This window comes from Poecilia reticulata, chromosome 17 (assembly GCF_904066995.2).
Source record: "Poecilia reticulata chromosome 17, P_reticulata-male-v2, whole genome shotgun sequence".
Lineage (NCBI taxonomy): Eukaryota > Metazoa > Chordata > Actinopteri > Cyprinodontiformes > Poeciliidae > Poecilia > Poecilia reticulata.
In genome coordinates this window covers 4,697,521-4,719,333 of record NC_088846.1, presented here as the reverse complement: position 1 = coordinate 4,719,333, position 21,813 = coordinate 4,697,521, and the positions used below count along the sequence as shown (strand labels likewise).

At 40.9% G+C, this 21,813-nt stretch overlaps 1 protein-coding gene across 1 annotated transcript; it reads right to left on the bottom strand.

Moving 5' to 3' along the window:
- Positions 1–2,207: 2,207 nt before the first annotated feature.
- Positions 2,208–21,526, bottom strand: LOC103479066 (phosphatidylinositol 4,5-bisphosphate 3-kinase catalytic subunit alpha isoform). The gene is made up of 21 exons (XM_008433278.3): positions 21,205–21,526; positions 18,336–18,740; positions 18,045–18,254; positions 16,810–17,060; positions 16,476–16,721; positions 16,191–16,276; positions 15,766–15,871; positions 14,333–14,485; positions 13,356–13,490; positions 13,121–13,245; positions 12,084–12,165; positions 11,823–11,987; positions 11,619–11,722; positions 10,437–10,608; positions 8,076–8,182; positions 7,146–7,267; positions 6,783–6,861; positions 6,449–6,619; positions 5,449–5,566; positions 5,208–5,359; positions 2,208–4,946 (listed from the first exon to the last, which is right to left on the bottom strand). Exons 2-21 carry the CDS (start codon positions 18,685–18,687, stop codon positions 4,676–4,678), a joined length of 3,207 nt encoding a protein of 1,068 aa, XP_008431500.1. The 5' UTR covers positions 18,688–18,740; positions 21,205–21,526; the 3' UTR covers positions 2,208–4,675.
- Between the last annotated feature and the right edge of the window lie 287 nt (positions 21,527–21,813).

Sequence of the window (21,813 nt, the reverse complement as noted above, 5' to 3'; positions counted from 1 at the left end):
GTTTTTTTTTTTTTACTGTTTTTCTGTCTTGGCATGAAATAACTTTATCCAATAACGAGCATCTCATGAGTCCATCTGAAGCCCCCAATCGGATAAGCTGAATGACTGCGACCAAAGAGGAGCAGATGTGGTTCAGTGGCGGTAACGAACACTTCAGGACGATAGGAGTGTCTCCTCCTGAGGAGGCCGCAAGAATCACGTTGGCTCCGTGGAAGAGCTCGCCCGACACTTGTACCAGGAACGGGTGAGTGGATCTGCTACTCACACTCACTTGGAGAGAATGATGCGACAAGAAGCTACTTCCGCCCCCAGAAAAACATCCGAGTACAGACAGAAAATCAGCAAGTAGAAGAAGAAGGAGGAGAAAAAAAAAGAGCAATCCCATGAGTCGTGTGCTGTGCCAACGCTGAAGAATCCTGGTACAATGTGTAGGGTTGCTTCTCATCCAAGGCTGCGTGCCTCCTTCAAGCTCGGTCCAAGAACACTGCCATGAATAAAGAGCTGGATGAAAACGTCCTCCGGGAGCAACTTCTTCCAGCAATCCGGGAGCAACCAGCATGTTGAAGCAGAACGTCACACGGAAGAAGAAGTGGCTCACTTGGAATATTTTAACACGACTGATGATTAGCTTTAAAAAAGAAAAACATGGTGGAGAAACAAACCGGGATCAACTCCAAACAATGAGGCAAGAGCGGGAGACCGTCACTCAGAACATCAAGGAACATTTTTGAGTCACTGCAAAGATAAACGGCATCAATTCTGCACTTTTCATTAAAAAAAAATAAATAAAAAATTTTATCAGCTCAGCCTTCAACTACACAAACGAATTTTCTAGACGTTTTACTGCAAAAGTCCTGAGGCGAAGTCCACTGGAGATCGTTTTAAATGTTTAAAAGTTGATCTGCAGTAAATCGCACCAAACCTCTCTTGCTTCAGGTCAGTTAGAATTACCAAAATTATTTGTATTTGCTTGATGCCACAATGAGAGAATGTCAGATATTTATCTATTAAACCAACAAATATACTGAAAAAATTTAATGGAAGACTTAATGTCTTTGAAATGTAAAGATTACATCCAGAATGATTCCTGCCTCTTTAAACAAGGAGGGAAAGGCCAGAGGAAACTTCTGACACATTCAAATGAGTATGGGGGAAATTTTCTGCTATAATTTGAGAGCACACATTTTGAGTTTGAAGGCAGGGTTTTGTCTTTTGTTTTCAAGTCTTTTAATACTTGCGCTTACATTTTCATTTTTAAAGCAAAATGAAAACAGTTTTTCTTTGACTTTTTTCTCAAAACCTGTAATGCTTGTGCTCAAAACTTCTGCTCTCTTTCAAATATTGACTGTGCTCTCTCAAACCTTTCTCCTCACGCTCAAAATTTGTCTGTGCTTAGATCAAATCTCCGCATGCAAACCTCCCTGCGAGCAGAGACTAATTTTGAGCATGAGGTTTGAGAAAGCACAATGACTAAAAAAATGTTTTGAGCACAAAACTCAAAACTTTTGTGCTCATGTTTTGAGAACAAAAGACATGAAATCCTGCTTTCAGACAAAAAACGTGTGCTCTTGAATTATGGCAGATAAATTTCCCAAAAGATGAGGAAATGTATGTAAAAGTATCTGACATATTCTTTTTCTCATTATTGCGACATTTATTAAAATAAATGTTTTGTGATTCTCACCGATGCAAAACAGGAGAAATTTGGTCTGATATCACTTCAGTGACAAAAAAAAGTATTTTTATTTGGTGCATATAAACTTCTGCTTTCAACTGTAGCTGAGTTCTAAGCTGTGTTGTAGTGAAACCATTTTGTAAATTCTTGTCGATTCTACACACGCTTAAAACGTGTAAATTGAATTTCAGAGCAAAATCTAATCATGGAAACATGGGTTTTTTTTTGTTTTTTTTTAATTCAACAGCACAATAAATGAATGTATAGTTTCTTAACAGACATGGTCATATGAGGATGCATGAAACAAGTAATCCGAAGAAGCTCTACGGGTTCTAGACGAGTGAGTATAGAAGAAACCCAAAAACTGGTCTGCTTTAAAACATGCAACGTAAGGTTCTTCAAAAATCATTTTGTGCTTACAGAGTTCCACTTCAGGGGGGCGGGAGACGAGGATGGTACATGAGAACTTGTCCTTCAGTCACTCCGTCCTCACCACTAATGGAAGAAGGCAGCTGGACTTGGTAGGAGACTGGGTTAGGTAACGCACCGCTGCCTTTTTTTTTTTTTTTTGTTTCTTTTCATTTAGCGATTACATACATGAGTTTGTCTACATTTCAAAAATACAAAAATATATATTACCTCTGTAGTTATTCAAGGAAAGCATTTGCACATGTAATAGCGTCTTGTTACCTTCATTCGGACTGTACCTCACACGAGTAACGAGATCGTTTCTGTACATGAAATTCAAGTAAACGACGTCAGACGAGAAAGGAGAGGGAGGTGTTTATGTCTGAGGAGTTCATGCGTGACAATGTGGAGATGACAGGAGATAGTCGTTAAGAGGGGGAGGGGCTTCGGGATCGTGCTTCGCCATGATGGGGTTTGGCTTCCTGAGCAGCAGAAAAGGCCAAGAGGACTTCATGTTGGAGACGAGGAGCTTCCTAAACGCGTGGAGATCGACTGATCCACCAGGGGAAAGGAAAGGAAATGAAAGGTTTGCAAGTAAGTCATGGGCTGGTGTCAGGTCGCCATGGTAATGATTGGATAGAGCACTCAGGCAAAAATGTGGTTTTCCGAGTAAACATGGTCCTACTTTTAAAGTCATTCAAAGGACTTTAAAACGGCCTTATCAGACTTTTATTAAACATTTTTCTTAAAAATGTTTTTATGTCCTGACAGTATGACAATAATGTGGAATAAAACTGTGGTCGTACTGTCATCTGCAGAAATAACCTGGTCAGAAACAACCAACCAGAGTCAGGAGGAGGATCTTAGTGATGTCAATTGACTCATGTACGCGCTGCTCATACCCTTTCCCCTTGCTCGCTGCTACGCTACAGCTAGTTAGCATGGCCACCGGTGACGGTGAATAGTTTTCTGTAGCCAGAAATTGTTTTTCCCGCCATTAGTACAGCTAGCCTACACGAGGTTGATTGACAGCGCCAAGGCCCTCCTCCTAGCTCTGATTGGTCATCTGCATTCCTGCAGTAGTACCACCTGGAGTAGATAGAGGAGCTTGATTTTTATTTCAGATATCTGTCTCATATTACACTGTTGCGACATGTTTTTAAAACATGCTGCAGCTTTAACGTTTTAACATTTCTGTAACTTTAGGAGCAGCACCTAATTCCACCCATGCCTACTTGAAAGATTCAGAGAATGTCACCTTTCTTTCTAAATCGGAAGATGAAGAAACAGAATGAGGCATAATGACACACAAGGCTTCGGCTAAGAGGAAGAGAGAAACAAAAAGGGGCGGGGTTCCAAAGCGTTTCATCCACACAGTTCGTTCTGCTGGGAGGAAGAAGCAGTAGACTTTAGTGTTCCGGGGAAACGGTTTCGCTTCTTCTGCTTCCCCCCCCAGAGGCGAGCCGTCTGTCCGTCCTTCACCGTCACGGTTCTGAGTATCCTTAGGGAGCTTTCATTCGTTTTCTAGTATACAGTACATGTTAGAGCCACAACTTGCATAGTGGAACAGAACATCAAGCTAAAGGAACATTACACACACTTTTTTTTTTCCCTCCTGTGTTTCAACACTTCACAAAAAAAAAAACTGAGTGGAGCTAGGTGATGTGGGGGGTTTCCTCTTGCTCTGCTGGGTGGGTGCAACGGTAATACTGACAGACAAAACAAATACTGCAAAGATCAGTGCTATGTGTACACACAAAACATGGAATAGTAGTGACTCGGTTTTTTAGGCTGTTTAAAATAAGACTGCTCTGTTGTGGGGTTTTGAACACACACATATATATACAGTATACCTATATATTTATATGTGTGTATATATGTATGGTACTTTGGCTCAGTAGAAAATTCTGTTATAAAGAAATATGTGCACCAAATGCATATAAGCAAAGAGATATAGTGCTGTAGAAAACTCAGTCACGCGGCGCGCTCACGAACGCGTCGCAGACGACTTCCGGGTTCAGTCTCGTAGTGTGCTGCTGCGGAAAACGTGAAATTTTTCAGACCACAGATTGTTGAGTGTTGCTGACGGTCCCGCCGCGTCGTAAACCAGGAGGCTTTCTGTCCTTTTTGGGGTCGGGGTCACCTTCATCAAAACAAGGCAGTAGAAAACGCTTCAGTCAGGTCGTCTTCAGGGAAAGCTCCGGCTGATGGTTGGAGATGTACGGGAAGGAATAAAAAGTAAGAAAATATTCTTTTGTGTCTGTATGTGTACATATACATATATGTATATATACATATATATATATATATATATATATATATATATATATATATATATATATATATATATATATATAGATCAGCGCCGTTCAGGTTCTCTCCACTCATTCTGTTTGTATGAGAATCATCACCGTTGCTTCTCAAAGTCATCATTAAGGGGAAAGAATATCTTGACTTGGATTAATAGACGTTTTTAGGCGTTTTGTCTTCAATGCAGGCTTTTTTTTTTTTTTAAGCATCTTTGTTTTTGTTGTCTAGCTCAGCGGCTATAACCAAACCTTCACGTGGTTTTGTGAAGGAAACGGAGTCCTCTCAGTTCATGGCGTGCTGGCGGATGGTGTGGAAGATCCAGTCCATCTTGGTGGTCCAGCCGCCGTGATGGGCGTCGTTCATCTGCTTCATGAAGTAGTCGAGCGCCTCCTGCTCGGACTTGTCCAGGGCCAGGGTCTTCCTGATGTAGGCGATGTCGTCGAACGACTGCAGCTCTGGCATGCCCGAGCCCAGCATCATGGAGAACAGGTTGATGAAGAGGTTGGCGTGCTGCCGGATGGCCAGGTAGGCCTTGTAGCACATCTCCTGGAACCTGAGAGGGTTGGTGAGCGGGGTGGGCAGGGGTCACAATAAGCAATAAAACAATTAGTTAATCGGACAATAAAAGATCATTGTTTTTGTCTCCAGGAGATAAACGTTCTCAAAATTAAAAGCTGAACTTTTCCTTATTGTTTCAGTTTGATATTCTGCTGCTGGAAGAAAGGCTAATTGTGTTTTTCATCTTTCCCAGAGCTGCCGATAAATTCCCCCATGTCCCGGACCGTTCCCATTCGATCCACTCCAGCAGTCTCACCTTTCAAACTCTCTGGTTTTTGTACACTCCTGCGTTCCTTTGCTGATGACGATCAAGAAGTCCTGCGTGAGAACAAACGGGACCCGCTCTCTCTTGTACCCGAACTTCTTCTTTTTGTGGTCGAGGAAATGGCCGAAGTCTATGTGGAACAGCTGCGGACGCACAGCAGAAACGTTTGATTAAAAAAAAAAAAAACAGGGAGATTTTAGGTGCAACTGAGAACAAAAAGAGGTTTTCCCACCTGTCCGTCGTCTTTCACCATGATGTTGCTGTTGTGTCTGTCTCCAATGCCGAGGATGAAGGTGGCGACGCAGTAGCCGGCGCATGACCGCGTGAACAGATCGATGGCCTGGTCGTACCTAACATAGGGAAAAAATAAATAAATACACCAAAATAATCTTTCAATTCAAACTGTTGGTGTCTTTGTGCTGAAAAATGACTTGCAAAAGTATTCACACCAAATTAAATTTTTTTCCACAGTAGAATTTTAGGTAAGCAAAGCATCACTCTGAAAGTAAAAGAATAATGTGGTTTTCAAAATAAGATGAAATCAAATCAAGGTTGTGTCGCATAAACATTCTACAACTATTAAGCTAAGAAAAAAAATTAAGAGAAAAAATTAATAAGATTGTAAGAAAAAGTCGTACGAGATTGACATCACAATATTAAGAGAATAAAGTCGTGATAATGTGAGAAAAAAAGCCATGCGACAAAAGTCCCAATATTATGAGAACAAAGCTGTGACTATTTCTTAAAATATCGGAAAATATTTTTTAAAACTTGCTTTTTATTTCAATTGTTGCAATTGTTTTTCATACTTTCCAAAAAATTAAACAGAAAATCTCATCAATCGATAAAATGGAAGTGACTGCTCAGCTGACCAAGTTGGGTCCAAAACATGGTGGTGGCAGCATCATGCTGCGGGGATGTCTTTGTCTTCAGCTGGAACTAACGGGCAGAGGTTCAACTTACAGCAGGGCAACACACAGGCCAGAGCTACAAGTCAAATCAACACATATTCATGTGTTAAAACGGCCTAGTCAAAGCTCAGACCTAAATCCAATTAAGAATCTGTGCTAAATCTTGCTCAGTCAGATAGAAAGTGTGGCTTTCCTTCACAGTGTGAACCACTTCTTGTTGCTCCGTCTGATAAAACCCAATAAGTTTGTGTGAAAACAAAAATTAAAAACGATTCAAAGGGTGCGAATACTTTCAACATATCAAGTTTTCCCGCTGCTCACATTTCCCCCTTGTTCTTATCCTTGAGCCACTGGTGCAGAGCGTGGCTGTTGAACTGCAGCGCCCCCTTCAGGCCTCCTTTGCACTGGATCTGCATGATGGTGTGAGAGTTCCGCACCACTTCGATCAACCCCACGCAGTCGCCGATAGACAGGCAGCCGTACGGCAGCATCCTGAGAGAAAAACACGGAAACGCAGACAGAGATGACAGGCTTGTTCACAGAATGGGAGGGGCTGACGAATCTGCCAGCATGTAGAAAAAATTAGAAAAAAAAAAAACGGGACTGAAAGCGTGCGCCTGCGTCTCCCGCTGTCACGAGGAAGTGAGCGGCCTACCTGAGATCAAGGCCCTGGTTCTGCCAGATGTTCTCCATTATCCTAATGATCTGCAGCGTCAGCATGTCCTGCCTCAGATCTGCGGAAGCACCGAGGTGAACAACTGAATATTAGCCGCTTTGATCAGCAGCTCTGCGCCGCTCTTTGTGGGAGCGGAGCTGTTAAAGTCAGGCCGATCTCACACGAGCCGCAGCCGAGTGTGAATCAGACACGCTTCTAAAAGAGCAGGGGAGATGGATATGTGTGTGTGTGTGTGTGTGTGTGTGTGTGTGTGTGTGTGTGTGTGCGTGCGCTGTGACACACCCTGCAGGATTTAACTGGATGCTGCACCGAGTGAGAGAGAGCAAGAGAGGCAGGACTCACCGTCTCCATTTTTGAAGATGATTTCGTTGTTCTGGAACAGAAGTTCGGACATCATGTCCGGGTTTTCCCAGTTCAGCCAGAGAGGTCGCTTTGCCGATGACATCATCCGACATTCCTCCAGGCTGAAAGAAACATTTTTCAGTGAAAAACCAAGAAAAAAACAGTCAGCTTTTCAGAACTATTCAGTCTCTCCTCATGAGTCCTGCAGTTGTAGAACTTACTGTACGTCTGCATCCTCCAAGAGTTGGTTCATTTTGTCCCCAAATCACATAAACAATAATTACTTTAGAAATTGATTAATCAGATGAAAAATTAGCTCATTCTGCAGATTTTTCATTTGACCACTTAACCTTATTTTATACAATATTAGAAATACATTAAAAAGACACAAATGTCTACATTTCTTTTTTAAATAAAAACATTTTATTGCCCAACATGCAATCACATAGCATTCTTTTAGTGAACGCTTGATCATGTCAAGTAAGGTGGAACTGCTGCTAAAAAATTACATCCAACATGTTTTTAATTTTTCCTTTTTTTTTTTTTTTTTTTTTTTACAGAATTTGAACCACGCGAAGCTAAAACTGGAACTTGAGGGGTACTAAGTAGAATATTTTTACTTTACAGAAATTTTTTATCTCGAGTGCGAAATGTTGATGTTTTGAGTAAACTGATTAATTACAACTGAGCCAATTAATCACAATAAATCAATTAATCAGAAATAATTTAAAAAACATTAATCACAATTAATTTGATTAATCATGATTGATCCAATTAATCACGACTGATCCGATTAATCAGATCAGTTGATCAGAGGTTAATTGGATTAATCACGATTAATCCAATTAACCTCCATTAATCCAATTAATCGTTTCAGCCCTAGACTGCAGACCGGTATGTTGTTTCGCTGTGAGAGGTCAGAGGGCGTACCGGAGGTTTCCCAGCTGATGTGCCGGGTTGAGCGGAGAGGTAAAGCTTTGTAGTGCATCCATGTAGTCAGGCCTCTTCATCTGCTCAACCAGAAACTTCATTTGGACCTTTTAGGAGATGAAAGATATATCAGTCACTTCCATAACTGAAGTAAACGCTACAGCTCAAACTCATCTGCAACATTTACCATCTACAACACATTGATTTTATTTTTTTTTTTTTTCGTATGAGAATGCACCCCCTGGTGGTCATATGTGAGGATTACAGCCATAGTGTTGATTGTAAGATTATGAGCTACAAATAATAAAAAATGTAACTACAGTTGACAGTTTTATGAAGAAAAAAATCTGAGTTTGGCAACTGATCTGCGTTCAGATTTATTTCACGAATAAAAGAGAAGCTTTGCACACATCCTCTCCTGATTCACAGCTCCACTTGGCTGGGACACAATCAAGACAATCCGCTTTGGCAGCCGCAGCTCGGAGTTTGGACACAAGTAAGCACAGAAAGCAGAACGGTGTCACAGACACGGACATCCTCGTTACAGAAGCTGACTTTCACAAGAAGATGTGAGCAAAAGTGGAGGTAAGCCTAAACGCTGCAACAGCAGCTTTTCATGCGACTTCTCTCATGCGCATTTAAAGGCTGCGACTAGAGCTGTGCGATATACTAAAAGCGCATTTCCTACAGCCATAAATGTGTATATCAAGACGTCCAAGCCAAAGCCCACACACTGTAAAAACACTAAATCTTACCAAGTTTTTTTTTCTCCGTCTAGTTTCTAGTGAAAATTTCTTTGCACACTTGAATAAAAAACAACTAACTTGAAAGTAATTTTTCAGCAAAATATAGTAGCTCGTTTTAAGTAAAAAATAAAAGTAAATAATGAAAGTACGAGTTCCACTGGGAGATTATTTCATTTATAACAAGATGCTTCTTTTTTCATGTTATGAATGAAATAATAATCAGTGGACCAAGCACTTAAAAAAAAAAAATCAATATTAAAGCATTATTAGCTAAAATATGCTAGTATATCTTGCTGAAAAATTACTTGTAAGTTAGTTTGTCTTATTCTAAGTGTGCTAAGACATCTGAACAAGAAACTACACAAATACAGTATACTGGGTGACTTGGTGGTTTTATTGTGAGTCTGTCGAAAAGCAACTGAACTCGACGTGTCATCAGCTCAGATCATCAACATGGACGAAGCCCCGCTCAAGTTTAACAATCTCTAAATACATGCGATTTATGCTCCGGTGCATCTTGTGGATGTTTTTTCAATTCATGCCGCATTTTGTGAGTAACTGGACTTATAGTCCGAAAAATATGGTATATTATTTTAGCAGTGGAATTATGTTATCCATTTGAAATTAAAACAATTAGATTAAGACTGGACAATATACTGCAAATATATTGTCACTTCGATATCATATTGCAAAGAATTGTTTGGAGAGAAGTATTTGCTGGCCAATATATTTTACAATTTCTGAAGTTTTATTTTTTTTATGCTAAGGCAATATTAAACCAGTAGGACAGAGTCTCATGAAGAGGTGGGCATTTACTGTATTGTGAATCATTTATCGTGATAAATGTCTTATTATAAGAATTTAGATTTATCGCCGTCAAAATAAGTTAAAATTAACGATGAAAAAACAACCAAAACTGTCTGAATTGTAGGTTTCAGTATTTTCTCCTCTGTTTATTTGATAAGAGTATTAATGAATAACAATGAATTTGAAAATATGATTAAGTCCAATTTAGCAATACAAATCACCCCTCTATATGTGATCGGTGTCCTAAAGAAGCTCATAATAAATGGGAATGTTTTTCAAGCACTGCATTTGTGTTTGTGGGTCTATAATTACTGTGGCATGCAGTCACAGCCAGTATAAAAAAAAGAAGTAGTTAAAAGTTTGTACTGTCACTTTTATCGTTACTGCAATAGTACCACAAAATATGATCAAACCGACATATAATGCACTTGATATCGCAATATTTGCCAATATTATTGCATGATTTTTTTTTATAACATCATGCAGTTCAAAAATTTAATCATGTCATACATTCTTGTTTTATATTTTTGTGTGAACAGTGTGAAAACCTGGTATTACCCCCGCCTAGCCTAGAGTGGAGTGAGGCTAAGAATATTCAATGTTCAATACTCAATGAATATTCAATATGCCGAAGCCTGGACAAATCTAATAATATTTACTGTTCCCATTCAAGAAGCGTCTACCCTCCAGTTAGCGGAGACCTAAAACTCTCGTGGCATCTCTGTCTCCGGGGCGGTCCAGATGTTGCGGAGGTTGAACCCACACCCCGCGAGGATGAAAGGGAAGCAGCTGCCAGCTGTCGGGTTACCTTCTGCGCCTCGTCTTTTTTCTCCTGCTTGAGCAGGTCGGTGAGATTGATGAGCTTCTCCATGGCCTCCACCTGCCGGCTCAGGTGCTTCAGATACATGCCGCATGCCCGGCAGTACGACTCCAGCAGGAGGCCAAAGCGCTGGCTCACTGTCTTGTTGTGCATCTCTGATCTTCGCACACACAAGAAAAAAAGAAAAAAAAAAGAAGAAGTTTTAGGAGGTTGGGAGATGATGCTATCATGTTCAGCGTGGAAATGATGCTGAACATTGCTAGGTGACATTCAAAAAACCAAATTTTGCCAAAATTTTTAGCACCAGACTTGAAAACTAGCAAATTTCAACTACAGGGGGACGATATGGACGGAAAGTTTCATTATGATATTTTGTGGTATGATTGTGATAATGATAAAAATGACAATAAGAACAATTTCTTACATCTTTTTAATGAAATGGTATGGCTGCAGCTATGTGTCACAGCAATCGTAGCCCCACAAATACAAATACTGCCCTTGGAAAACTTTCCACTTTGTGGACGCCAGTCACATTAAACTGCACACAGTAACTGCATTAAGTTATGTTTTTAAGTTTATCAATATTTATTAATACTATACTGGAGAAAGTAGTACAAATAAATCCGACAGTACGGACAGTTTTTAATAGGAATTTATCATGGCAACAATAACAAGAAATTTATCTCAACAAACTGTAAATGATATGGTTAACAATACAAAATTGATTAAATAAAGAATGCAAAAATGAGTTATTTGCTATTTTTTTGTTTTACCTGCTCAACAATAAACAAAAGTTTTATGAAATCTATATATCAAAATTCGGAAACATAAGTATGGGTCTGGACAAACGATAATAATGTCGTTTTGAGACCATTTTCAACTTATTGATAACGGCATAACAATGCCAGTTTACTATCTCAAAAACTAAAAAAGTTTAAGTTTGCACAGATCACTCCAAAACTGGACCTGGAAGACATTTAAAATGTCCAAAATATAAAACACAACAACCAAAAACACCAAATAAAGAGAAAATAAAAAGCGTGAAGGTTAAAAAAACATAAACGTAATAAAGACTCTGTAAACAAAACTGCCCTTCGGAAATTACCAAGCTTGTTTTTTATTTATCGTGCGATTAATTGTTCGCATACTTCCAGGCAGAAATGAACTCACTTTAAGTGCCAGAAAAAGAAGTGTCCTATCCTCTGATTGGTCAAAGCCTTTTTCAGCAGGAAGCGTGCGAGCGGGTTGTCCAGGTACTGCTCGTACTTCAGAACCTGGACACAGACAGCGTGGAAAAACAACTTCAGCATCCTGCTCCTCGGCTCCTGGTGACGGCGACGCGGCAGGGACCCGGTTCTCCTCCGCCCGACTCACCTGGACCAGCTGGATGAGGTACTGCGACAGTTTGTCGTCGGTTAAGTATTTCTCAAGGCACTTCACGGCGAACTCTCGGATCATGGGGTCGGGGAAGTTGCAGTCCAGCAACTCCATGGCTTGTTCTGGCTTAATGGCAGGCCAGTCTTTGAGAAGGCAATACATCTGGAATTTACAAAGAAATAAAAAGGGTTTAAACTTAGCCTGTCTGAAACGTCTCCAGCCGGTCGGGTCTGTCCGCGTGTGAGGATATCCACTCACCTGCGCGACCTCGTCTCTGGAGTTCCACTTCACAGCCAGGAGGATCTTGGGAAGGATATCTGGGATGTTGATGCAGTAATGTCTGGAATAAAAGAAGGTTTGAGGTTAGTCCCACATGGGCAACTTGAAGTATTTTCAACACTTAAAAAAAAAAGAAGAAAAACACAGAGCAGAGATTTTGTGGTTAATTTCCAAGTTGTAAGATTCAGATTTTAGTCAGTTATTAGAACTGTAAGTAATTTTTTTTTTTCACACACAAGTTAAAAATTAAACTGTCTAATTCTATTGAATAAAAAAGGCAACTAAACTCGAGTGAATAAATTGGTTCACGCAATATGTCATTATAAAACACGGCCTGCCACGATCGTCTAACCACTTCCTGTTGCTGGTTTCTTCCTGTTTTGCGCCAGTGGCAACATCTGGTCATATGATTTGTGCAATGTGAAAAGTGTTTTCATTGCAGTTTTGAGGAAAAAAAAAATTTCAATACCACCTCCTTCTAGCGACAAAACTTTTTAACGGCAAAAGTTTTTTCAAAATTGCAGTGTTCCTGTTAAGCACATTTATTGGCAAAAATATCAAATTATAATGTCAATGAAAACGCAGTGACTGAAAGTCGACAGCAGCAGGTAACTTCACAAGAACATGGGGTGGAAGTACTAATATAAAACCAAACTAAAAGGAAACATAACAAGCACCATGTAGAAAAAGATAACATATAAATGTGATATTGGTAAACATCAGGCATTGGCCATAAATATGTTCATATCAGTTGTCGATATCAGCACAAATGTTCAAAGCGGTGCATCCCTGAAAGAAGCTGCATGACGAACAGAGCGGGTTTTTCCAACAGAACCTAAAGCCTGAGGTCCAACTCCCTCAATCTGGCGTTCTGCCATGTTTCACTGAAAAACACCTTTAGAACTGAACTGAAAACAGCTGCGGACTTCCACACCAAAGACCACTGGTGACCGATGAAAACTGGTTACCAGACGATTTCTAACACATCAACGTAGAGCACAGACAGATAGATGTACCTGTGACTCCACAGAAAGTCCTTCTCCTGCTCAGTGATCTCAGACAGAGGGTCCCGGTTACACACTTGGCGCAGCTGCTCATTATCGCTCTCAGTCAGGGGTTTGTCCCGTGCCAGTCTGTTGCTCTGTGGAAACCAGATGTCAAACACTTTAATACCCCAAACTCCTTCACCAACACGCTGAATCTACAGTACGGTCCTGCGTTTGCCAGCTTCTCCTGACGTTATTATCTTACCAGGCCGGGGTGTGAGTAATTAAAGCCGAGCTCCCGGGAAATGTTCCAGTTGGCGTGATCCTCGATCATGCTCATGTCGGGGAACTTGACTGGGCAGCTGAAGTGGTCAAACTCCAGCTCCAAGCAAGGGGTTTCCTGTGTGAGGGAGGGGGAAGGAGCTCAGTCAGGGAGTTCAGTACAGTCAGACAGGTGTCTGCGTCAACGGGTCACTCATTAAAGGTCAGCATTATGTGTTTTCCAGCCACATCGTATCATTTTATAGCACAATCAAGTAATTATGTTTCCTTAAGTTGTTATAAAAATGCTGTATGAAATATAACTTAAAAGAAACTTGACTTCCTAATTCAATGCCTTGAAATTGGGCAACTGTCTCTTTAAGAAGCCCCTGCTCTTTCTCCTTCAGGAAGTCATCTCAACATGCCTCCTCTATTAAACCTTTAACTACATTTTTACCAGTGTTGTGCTGAGAAGTAGCTCGTATAAAGAGCTGAGCAGGTGCTCAGTTCCACCAAGTGTTTTGCTAATTGCTGCTGACTAGTCTGAAGGAGCTGAGTGGAGGAATCTGCAATGCAGAAGCTCTGAAGCTTGGAAACTGCAACTCAGAGGAGGAGCTTCTTTCTCAAAGGTGGGGCTAGGTCCACCCAGGTGTTTTGAACAGCTGAATGGTTGCTATGGGAGATTAAACAATTAAACAAACATCAAAGCAACACTCCAGGTATGTTTTTGATCAGGGAATAACATTACAACATGATGTAAAGCTAAAAAAGGTCAGTTTTACATAATACTGCCCCTTTAAGGCCAGCTTTGAAAAATCCCGTCATCAGGCTCAAATGTAAGCAGCCGACACATGTCGTAAAAGACATGAAAAGATCATATTTATGCACATCATTTCCATTTCTTTCTAAACAACTGCCACAGATAAGGTCAGACTTATAACTGTATCCAGAGGCCAAAGAACCGTACCGCTGAGCGCTCACCTTGTTGGGGTTGGAGCCTGTGACACCGATGGGGTTGAGCAGATCCTCCAGGCCATGTGGGACAGGCCACAGGTTGAGAGCCATCTTCCCCGCTACCAGCGTGTGTGTGTAGTCAAACAGGTTGATGTTGCCCCAGGCCAGGGGACAATGCTCCTGCAGGAAAAACGCCATGAGAAGATAAGTAGGAAAATGTTTCCAAACGGCTCTGGCTTGGAGCTACGGAGCACAATCCCTGTTTAAACATTCAAACATTAAAACACCTCTCCTTTTATTGACTTCTGATTGGAGCGGGATGGTCGGCTCTGAGGAGGAACAGATGTTAAACGTATAAAGTCTTTTGTCAAAACGAGTGTCTGAATGAAAAGCAGGCCAGAAAGGCTGTTATGTGTTGCTTTCGAACATCCTGACAGTAATTTATTGCAGTGAGATGGTGGAGGAAAAATGGAGAGCTGCAGATAACTGGCAGCGTATCTTTAGCTCCTTTCATTCCACTGTGGAAAACTACAGCCCATCCAAAAACAAAGGTCCGTCTGAGCAGCTCCTTAAATTATGGAAAATCGATTCATGAATTTGACTCTTCTTGTTTTCACCTAAAGAGCTTTACCCAGAACATAAATCCATATTTTATCTTTTGAAATTCCTTTTATATGCTCGTATAAGTTCACTTCAGACATACAGATAGCTTTGCAAAAAATATTTATTTTCCTTGAACATTATATTAAATCCCAATCACAAACTTTCTTGTATTTTCTTGACGTTTTACTGTATGTGGAAGGGCCAACAAAAAATTGTGAAGAATGTTTAGTGGAAGGAAAAATGTCACCTGGCACTCAGAAGACAACGTCCCAACCTCTACAACATCTGAAACAGTTTAATGGCCGCTCTGAATCTGTGCAGCCCTACTACACATGCAGCCAGCACTACAACAGATCGAAGCATATTCCAGTGTTAGAACGGCCTAGTCAAAGTACAGATTTAAATGTGGTTCAAAATCTGTGGCAGTACATGAAAGCTGATGTTTACACACATTCTCTGTGGATTCAGGACAAATTTCAGATTTTTTTGCAAAGTTCTTTGTTGAATCCCCTTTTGCTGCGTGTCTAGATTTTAACTTCTATAAGCAAAGAACTGACTCTGGCAGTTGAATGAATGCCATGTTTTCAGATTTTTACTTCATAAAAAATAAAAAAATAAATTAAAAATTGATTATTTTTCCTCCACTTGACAAACAATTTCTCTATCGCATAAAGGCCCGATGAAATGGCTAACTGGTAAACGGATTAAGTTCATTTAGACCACATTCAGCCAGCGGCTCAAGCAGACACACACACATCCAGATCCATATTCTAAAACAACTGATAACAATTCTTCGATCAAATCATTCATGACCAAGAAAACCCCCAGGGTCAAAGTTTCTGTGTCTCTCGGCTGACCTCTTTAGCTCCCTTCCTTCCTTTGACAGAGCAGATGGAGAGGCAGAGTCGAGCAGCTCTGGGAATTTCTGTGACGTACATGTCATAGGTCAGCCACTCGTTCCACCTGAAATCAAAAGGAAACGAACGAGCAACTCCGTTAACAAAACGAGACCTGGAGATGTAGGTATCATTAATTTAGTGCAGAGCGTCACAGAAAAGGAAAGATAACGCATTAAAAAATGCATTGAAACACGCGATTTAAATTTAAATCACAAGAGACAAAATTTTTTATTCAATAAAGCGCCACAATTGTGACATTGTGTTTTATTGACATTAGCTGAATATTAACAAAGTTTTGTGCACGTTTGTAATGGAAACGCAGCTAACGTCGAAGCACGGCGCAGAATCCCAGAACATGAAGCGCTCTCGTTTAGCCTCCTTACCTGGGATTAGAGCAGGGGACGCGCTGAGTGTTGACGTTGTCGCACAGCTGCTCCCCACCATGGTAGATCCCAGTCCTGACGTAGATCTACAGCAGGAAACGAGAGAAATTTGAAGCAGGTAATAAACAAAAACAGCTGAAACCAGAAGTTTACATACACTACATAAAAAAGAGACGCTCATTTTGTTTCCTCGTTGTCTGACATGAAACTTTCCATCATTTTAGCTGCGTTGGGATTACCAAAAATGTTTTCTATTTGCTAAAAGAGACAGATCAGCAGCTCTACCTTGTCTATGTCTCTGATGTTTACATTAACGTAGGTAGCGCAGAGGATCCTGATCCTCAGCGTCCCGTTGATTGTCCAGAGACACTTGGTGGCCGTCTCGCCGTTCATGTAGGGCGTCGCCGTGGAGATCCGCCTGGCATACGACGGCATGGTGAAGTTCTCCATGGGCAGCTGGGAATACAGGCTCTCTTTGGACATCAGCATCAGGTTGGGCATCCTTCCCAGCATGATGCAGCTGCGGATATACTGTAGAGCACAGCGAGAGGTGAAATGAAGCTAATTCAAAGTTCCCACTCAGCCGTTAATGAGTGCTGAAAAGCGCGGAGCGGAATACCTTGTACTGACTCAGTGGGTATTTCTCCAGTAAGTACTCGTCGCAGCCGCAGACTTTGAGGATGTACTTCCCCTGGTACTCCTGGACGCACATCTTCAGCTGCTCCTGAGTGAGCAGCATGCTGCGCGTCTTCTTCCGGATGGCTTCGGCGATCACCTGCTCGGGCACGCAGTCGTGGTTGATCTTCAGGGTGTACTTCTGCTTGTCGTTGCTGGGCGAAACGATGACCCAGATTACCACAATAATCTGGCCTGAAGGATGGGAAAAAAAAACGCAGCAGAAGCTGATCTGTAAAACAGGAATTTCCAGTGTTCTTTTTGAATTGTTATATTTTAGCTTTTTTAAAAACAATGAGGGTTTATCTACTTCCTAGACACATACTGCCATTTAATAGCACAATCAACTAACTATGTTACCTTCAGTTACTATGGAAATGATGCACATATCAAATATGACTTAAAAGAAATTTGACTTTGCATCTGATGCCTTGAAATTGGCCAAGCTAGCTATCCAGGGTACGTTAACAGCTAGTTACCGGTGGCATCAACCAACCACCTGCTGAACACAATAAAGATGTCTTGAGTTTAACACAAACTTTTGTGTGACAGGAAAGTCCAGCAAGAAAGAAAATACATATAGTCATCATTCTAAGTCTTTTTACTTTTTTTGCCAAAAGTGATTTTTTATTCCCCTAAGATATCTTTTGGCAAAAATCATGTAGGCCATCATTTTAAGGACGGTGAAGATATACGAGATTAAGCAGTCCTGCCATAGCAAAATGTAAGAGCTGTGATTGATGTATTTAAGCCCAACTTACATTTTTAATGAATTTACAAAATTTTAAGGCCTTAATTTTAGAAACATAAATTTCAGACTGGTTCTGTGAGACCAGCTTCCAAGGCAGAGCTGTGGGTAAATAGGCGGTGCTTTTTATGAACCAGCGCTCAGGCACCCTGAATGGTTTCCATGGGAGATTCCAGGATTCCTCAAACATGCGAGAATGATTCAAAGCAACATTCCAGGAACATTTTTTTATAACAACATAACATCATATAAACCTCAAAAAAGATTTAGCATAATAATGCCCCTTTAAGAAAAATCACAGAGGATAAAAACTGACATTAAAAGGCCAAAGATTTACAAAAAGAATGAAACGACAAAGGACACTGGACGCAAAGTGTGTCCGATGTGTTGAATTCTCCAGGATGAGGTGACCGCTCAGTGGAGCGTCTCACCTTTATCTAGTTTATTGTAGATGTGCCTGGGAAGCTCTGCGGACGATTCCACGTTAGGGGGGTAGACGTACAGCGCTCTGCTGTGGCAGCCGTTGTTGTCTCTGAGGTCCACGGCTTCTTTGCAAACATTTAAAATGTTCCTTCTGAAGTCCTGCACTTCGGAGTCCTTCACCAAATCAAACTCGCATATGGGCATTCCGATGGCGAAGCCTGCAGATAAACGGAGAACAGATCGCAATTAGACACATGCTCAACATGCTTCACATCCCGGCAGCGCAGACGGAAGCCCACCTATTTCTCTGTTGAGGATTTTCTCCTCTCTGTTGCCCACTGGCTCGATGACTTTGAGGAAAGCCTGGAAGAGCCTGAGATCGCACAACCTCCTGGTCTCGTCGTAAAACTCCTCGCGCTCGGCCTCCTGCGTGACGCTGACGAAGATGTAGGAGCTCTCCTCCTGCAGCAGATGGTAGAGCGGGTACTTCCTGGCTTCCTTGAAGAGCTCGTGCTTGACCGTAATGAGAGTAGCCTCCCGGAGACACTCCAACGTGAGGATCATGCCGTTTGGCAGCAGGCAGTCCACAAGGATGCTGGGGGGCATCAAGTGCATCCCCCATAGTTCTCCGGAAGAGGGCCTGGGAGGCATGGCGGTCCCGGCGAATCCTGCCCGGCGATTTCCAGGTGAGGGCTATCAGCTGACTGAGAGGCAGGAAAAAAAATAAAACAATTATGTAAGAAATCACAGAACGATGGCTGACCTTTTAAACACGGCAGAAATTATACTAACATTTCCCCCAGATAATACACATGTTCACCTCCAGTATATTAACATTGTCCCCCAAAAAAACTCTGAAATAGAGGAATAAAGGAGTACTGTTTGGAGAAATTCAATTCAAATTCAAAAATACTTTGTTGATCCCAAAGTTAAAATTTAATGTTGTTAATTTATCATATTAATTCAAGATCTCTTGTAGTGGTCTGTATTACGGTGAATATGAAGAAGCCTCTGACTGAAGACACTCTGTTTTTCTATGACTGGCTTATAAAGAGGATTTTCAAAGTTCTTCATAAATTTTCTTGATTTTAAGTAAATAAAAACCTTGTAGATGTAGGCAGGAATCAAACAGCAGGTTTTTTTTACCCATTACTTTCATTGAACCATTGTGAGTGTGCTGCACAGAATGATACAGAAATCTCATGTTAGAATGTAAAATATTTTAATACTTTAATTAATTACGTAACTAATCTTTTTTTTTTTTTTTTTACATACAAAAGTCCCAAGTCTTATTCTTATTTTGTTTGATTAAAAAGAATTGCAATTAATCCATTACCTGTTGACTAATTTTAATTGAGTCCCAATACTAAAATTATCAACTTTCAAGTGGGTCCAGTTACTAATTTTCAGTGTATGCACCATTTCGTCGTGACCGATTCTGATTTACCTGGATCGATGTTCTACTCGCCTAGCTTGATCCATTGTAAGCTAGTCGCTACAAAAAAATTTAATCAGTTTTTCATTACCGAGTGGCTTATACAGGGAGACAGACAGGAAGGTGGATGTGTTACAGTAGAATGTTCTGTTTGACCCGGTTCTTTCTGAAAAGAAAATGTTGGGTTTAGAAATGTTAGCAGCTTATTGGAGACCTCAAAGCTCAGATGAGTACCTTTCATTAAAGGTACACAAAGCTGTTGTTGTTTTGGTTTAGTACGGCTAAAAGTGCCTAATTCATGCTAAGATGCTAAAATATCCTCCTCTTTATTCATGTCATGAATAAAGACATGAATAAAGATGATCCTGTTTAACTGTGTAACGCAGACAGCTATTAAATTTCTTTTTTTTTTTTGACTTTTGGAAAGTTGCTACGATGCGTAACCGTGGGCAACAAAAGATTGGTTTTACAACTGGGAGCAGCTGATTAGCATCTGAAAAGCTCAAATAATACCTGAACTATGACCCCAAATCCTAGAGGAAACTTTATGGATGCAGAGAGAGAAGCAGGAAGTTGAAAACTTCCCTTTCATCAATCATCAAAGAGGAGCTTTAAAAGTGAACCAGGTGGACTAGCATAGCTTGCTAACAACTGCAGGTGTTATCCATGACATGTTACTGTGGAATATCATCTCTGCTTTGCTGTTAGCATGTCATGACAGTCACGAGGCAGTCATACAGCAACAGTCTTCAGTCAGAGGCCTTTTCAGATTTGTTGCGAGACCGACTGCTACTGGAAAACCTCCCTGACAAACTTTGTGATTGGTGGATCTCTAATCCCAACTGTGACATACAGGATTCTGTTAATCTATGGAGGATATTGGACGATTATAGCTATAATCTCAAACTAAAACTGGTAAAGATCCACTGTATTCATTTTTGTCCTGAAAGCTATGAATATCGTGGTCGAAGGAGGTCATGTGACTTTGTTTACAGACTTACAAAACTTCAGAATAAATACTGCTTACATAACATCGCACATTTGTGTTAGTCTTGTCCATTTGATGTGCTTTTTAAAATTAAATAAAGAAGTTATGAGTACCATAAAATATCCCAAACGGGTTTATCAAATGCTTTAAAGCTGCCTTAATATATATCGATAAAGCGCTTCTTCTGTTAATTCAAGCAAGAAGAGTGATTTAGATTTTGTTTCACCTAATTTAGCTGGCACCTGGGAGTAGATGACCGAACCCTGCCGATAACAAACTACAGAAATGTTTTTGGATATATAAAACAGAACGCACAATGTTTATGTGTGTTTACGCAAAAGCTCCGACAAGTGCCCAGAAAAGTGGGTTTAAGGGACTTCAAACAGCATGTAAACAAACTCAGTAGCTCCCGAAGCCCAGCTGCATGCTGGCCAGAGGCTAACACTGCTGCGGTTTAAGCTTCGGCAGCTGGACGAAACGCTTTCTCTACTTCTGCTGTTGTCTTTTTCAACTTTAGCTGGGTGTTGTTTCTTGGGGAGCTAAATGACCATACTAGCCAAGCACACTAAGCAGATCAATGTCATTGGCAATATGACAACCTCGCCTCATACATGAGCTAATTTTAGTCTAACGTTAATATTTTTAATGTGCGCGAGCTAAAACTTGGCTGGGTGTGTGGGACTTTACAGTCGTTTGGGTGGACAGCGAAAGCGAACAAAATAAAGGAGAAACGAGGTGACAGTACCTGAGTTAAGACTGCAAACGCAAACCGGTTAGCCGCGAAGCTAGTCAGCCAGCACCGTCATTAGCTGCGGCTAGCCCAGTTAATCCCATCCGTGCCCACTCGGGAAGTCTCACGCAGTGGCATTAATGTTATCCTCTGTCCATGAAGACGATAACCGTGGAGCAGAAAGCCCCGGACCTAGCTGCCGGTGATGTTAGCAGCATGTTGGAGCGATATTAATTCATCATACTTCATACTGTTCGTCATTGTGCTGTCCTGAAAACAAACTGTTCTGTTTCATAGCGCGCTATCTCCACACAGCTAGCCTGGATTGATGGGAATTTCGGCTCCTTTTTTGAGATCCGGATCGTTTGGCTCAACTGTACTAAAAGAGCCGACCCATTCAGTACCACAAAGCCTTCACCTAATCGTTGTGGTGAATATTTCAACACTAGGTGTTGAAATATATTTGGAATGATGTTTGTAAACACCGTCAGGATCAAATTTGTGTACCGTGAATTGACTTTAAAAACAAAATGGGACATGATGAACAAATTCCATGCTGGTTTTTTAGATGATTGTGAAAGAAAGTGAATTAAACAAACAAACAAACAAACAACTCCGTTTACT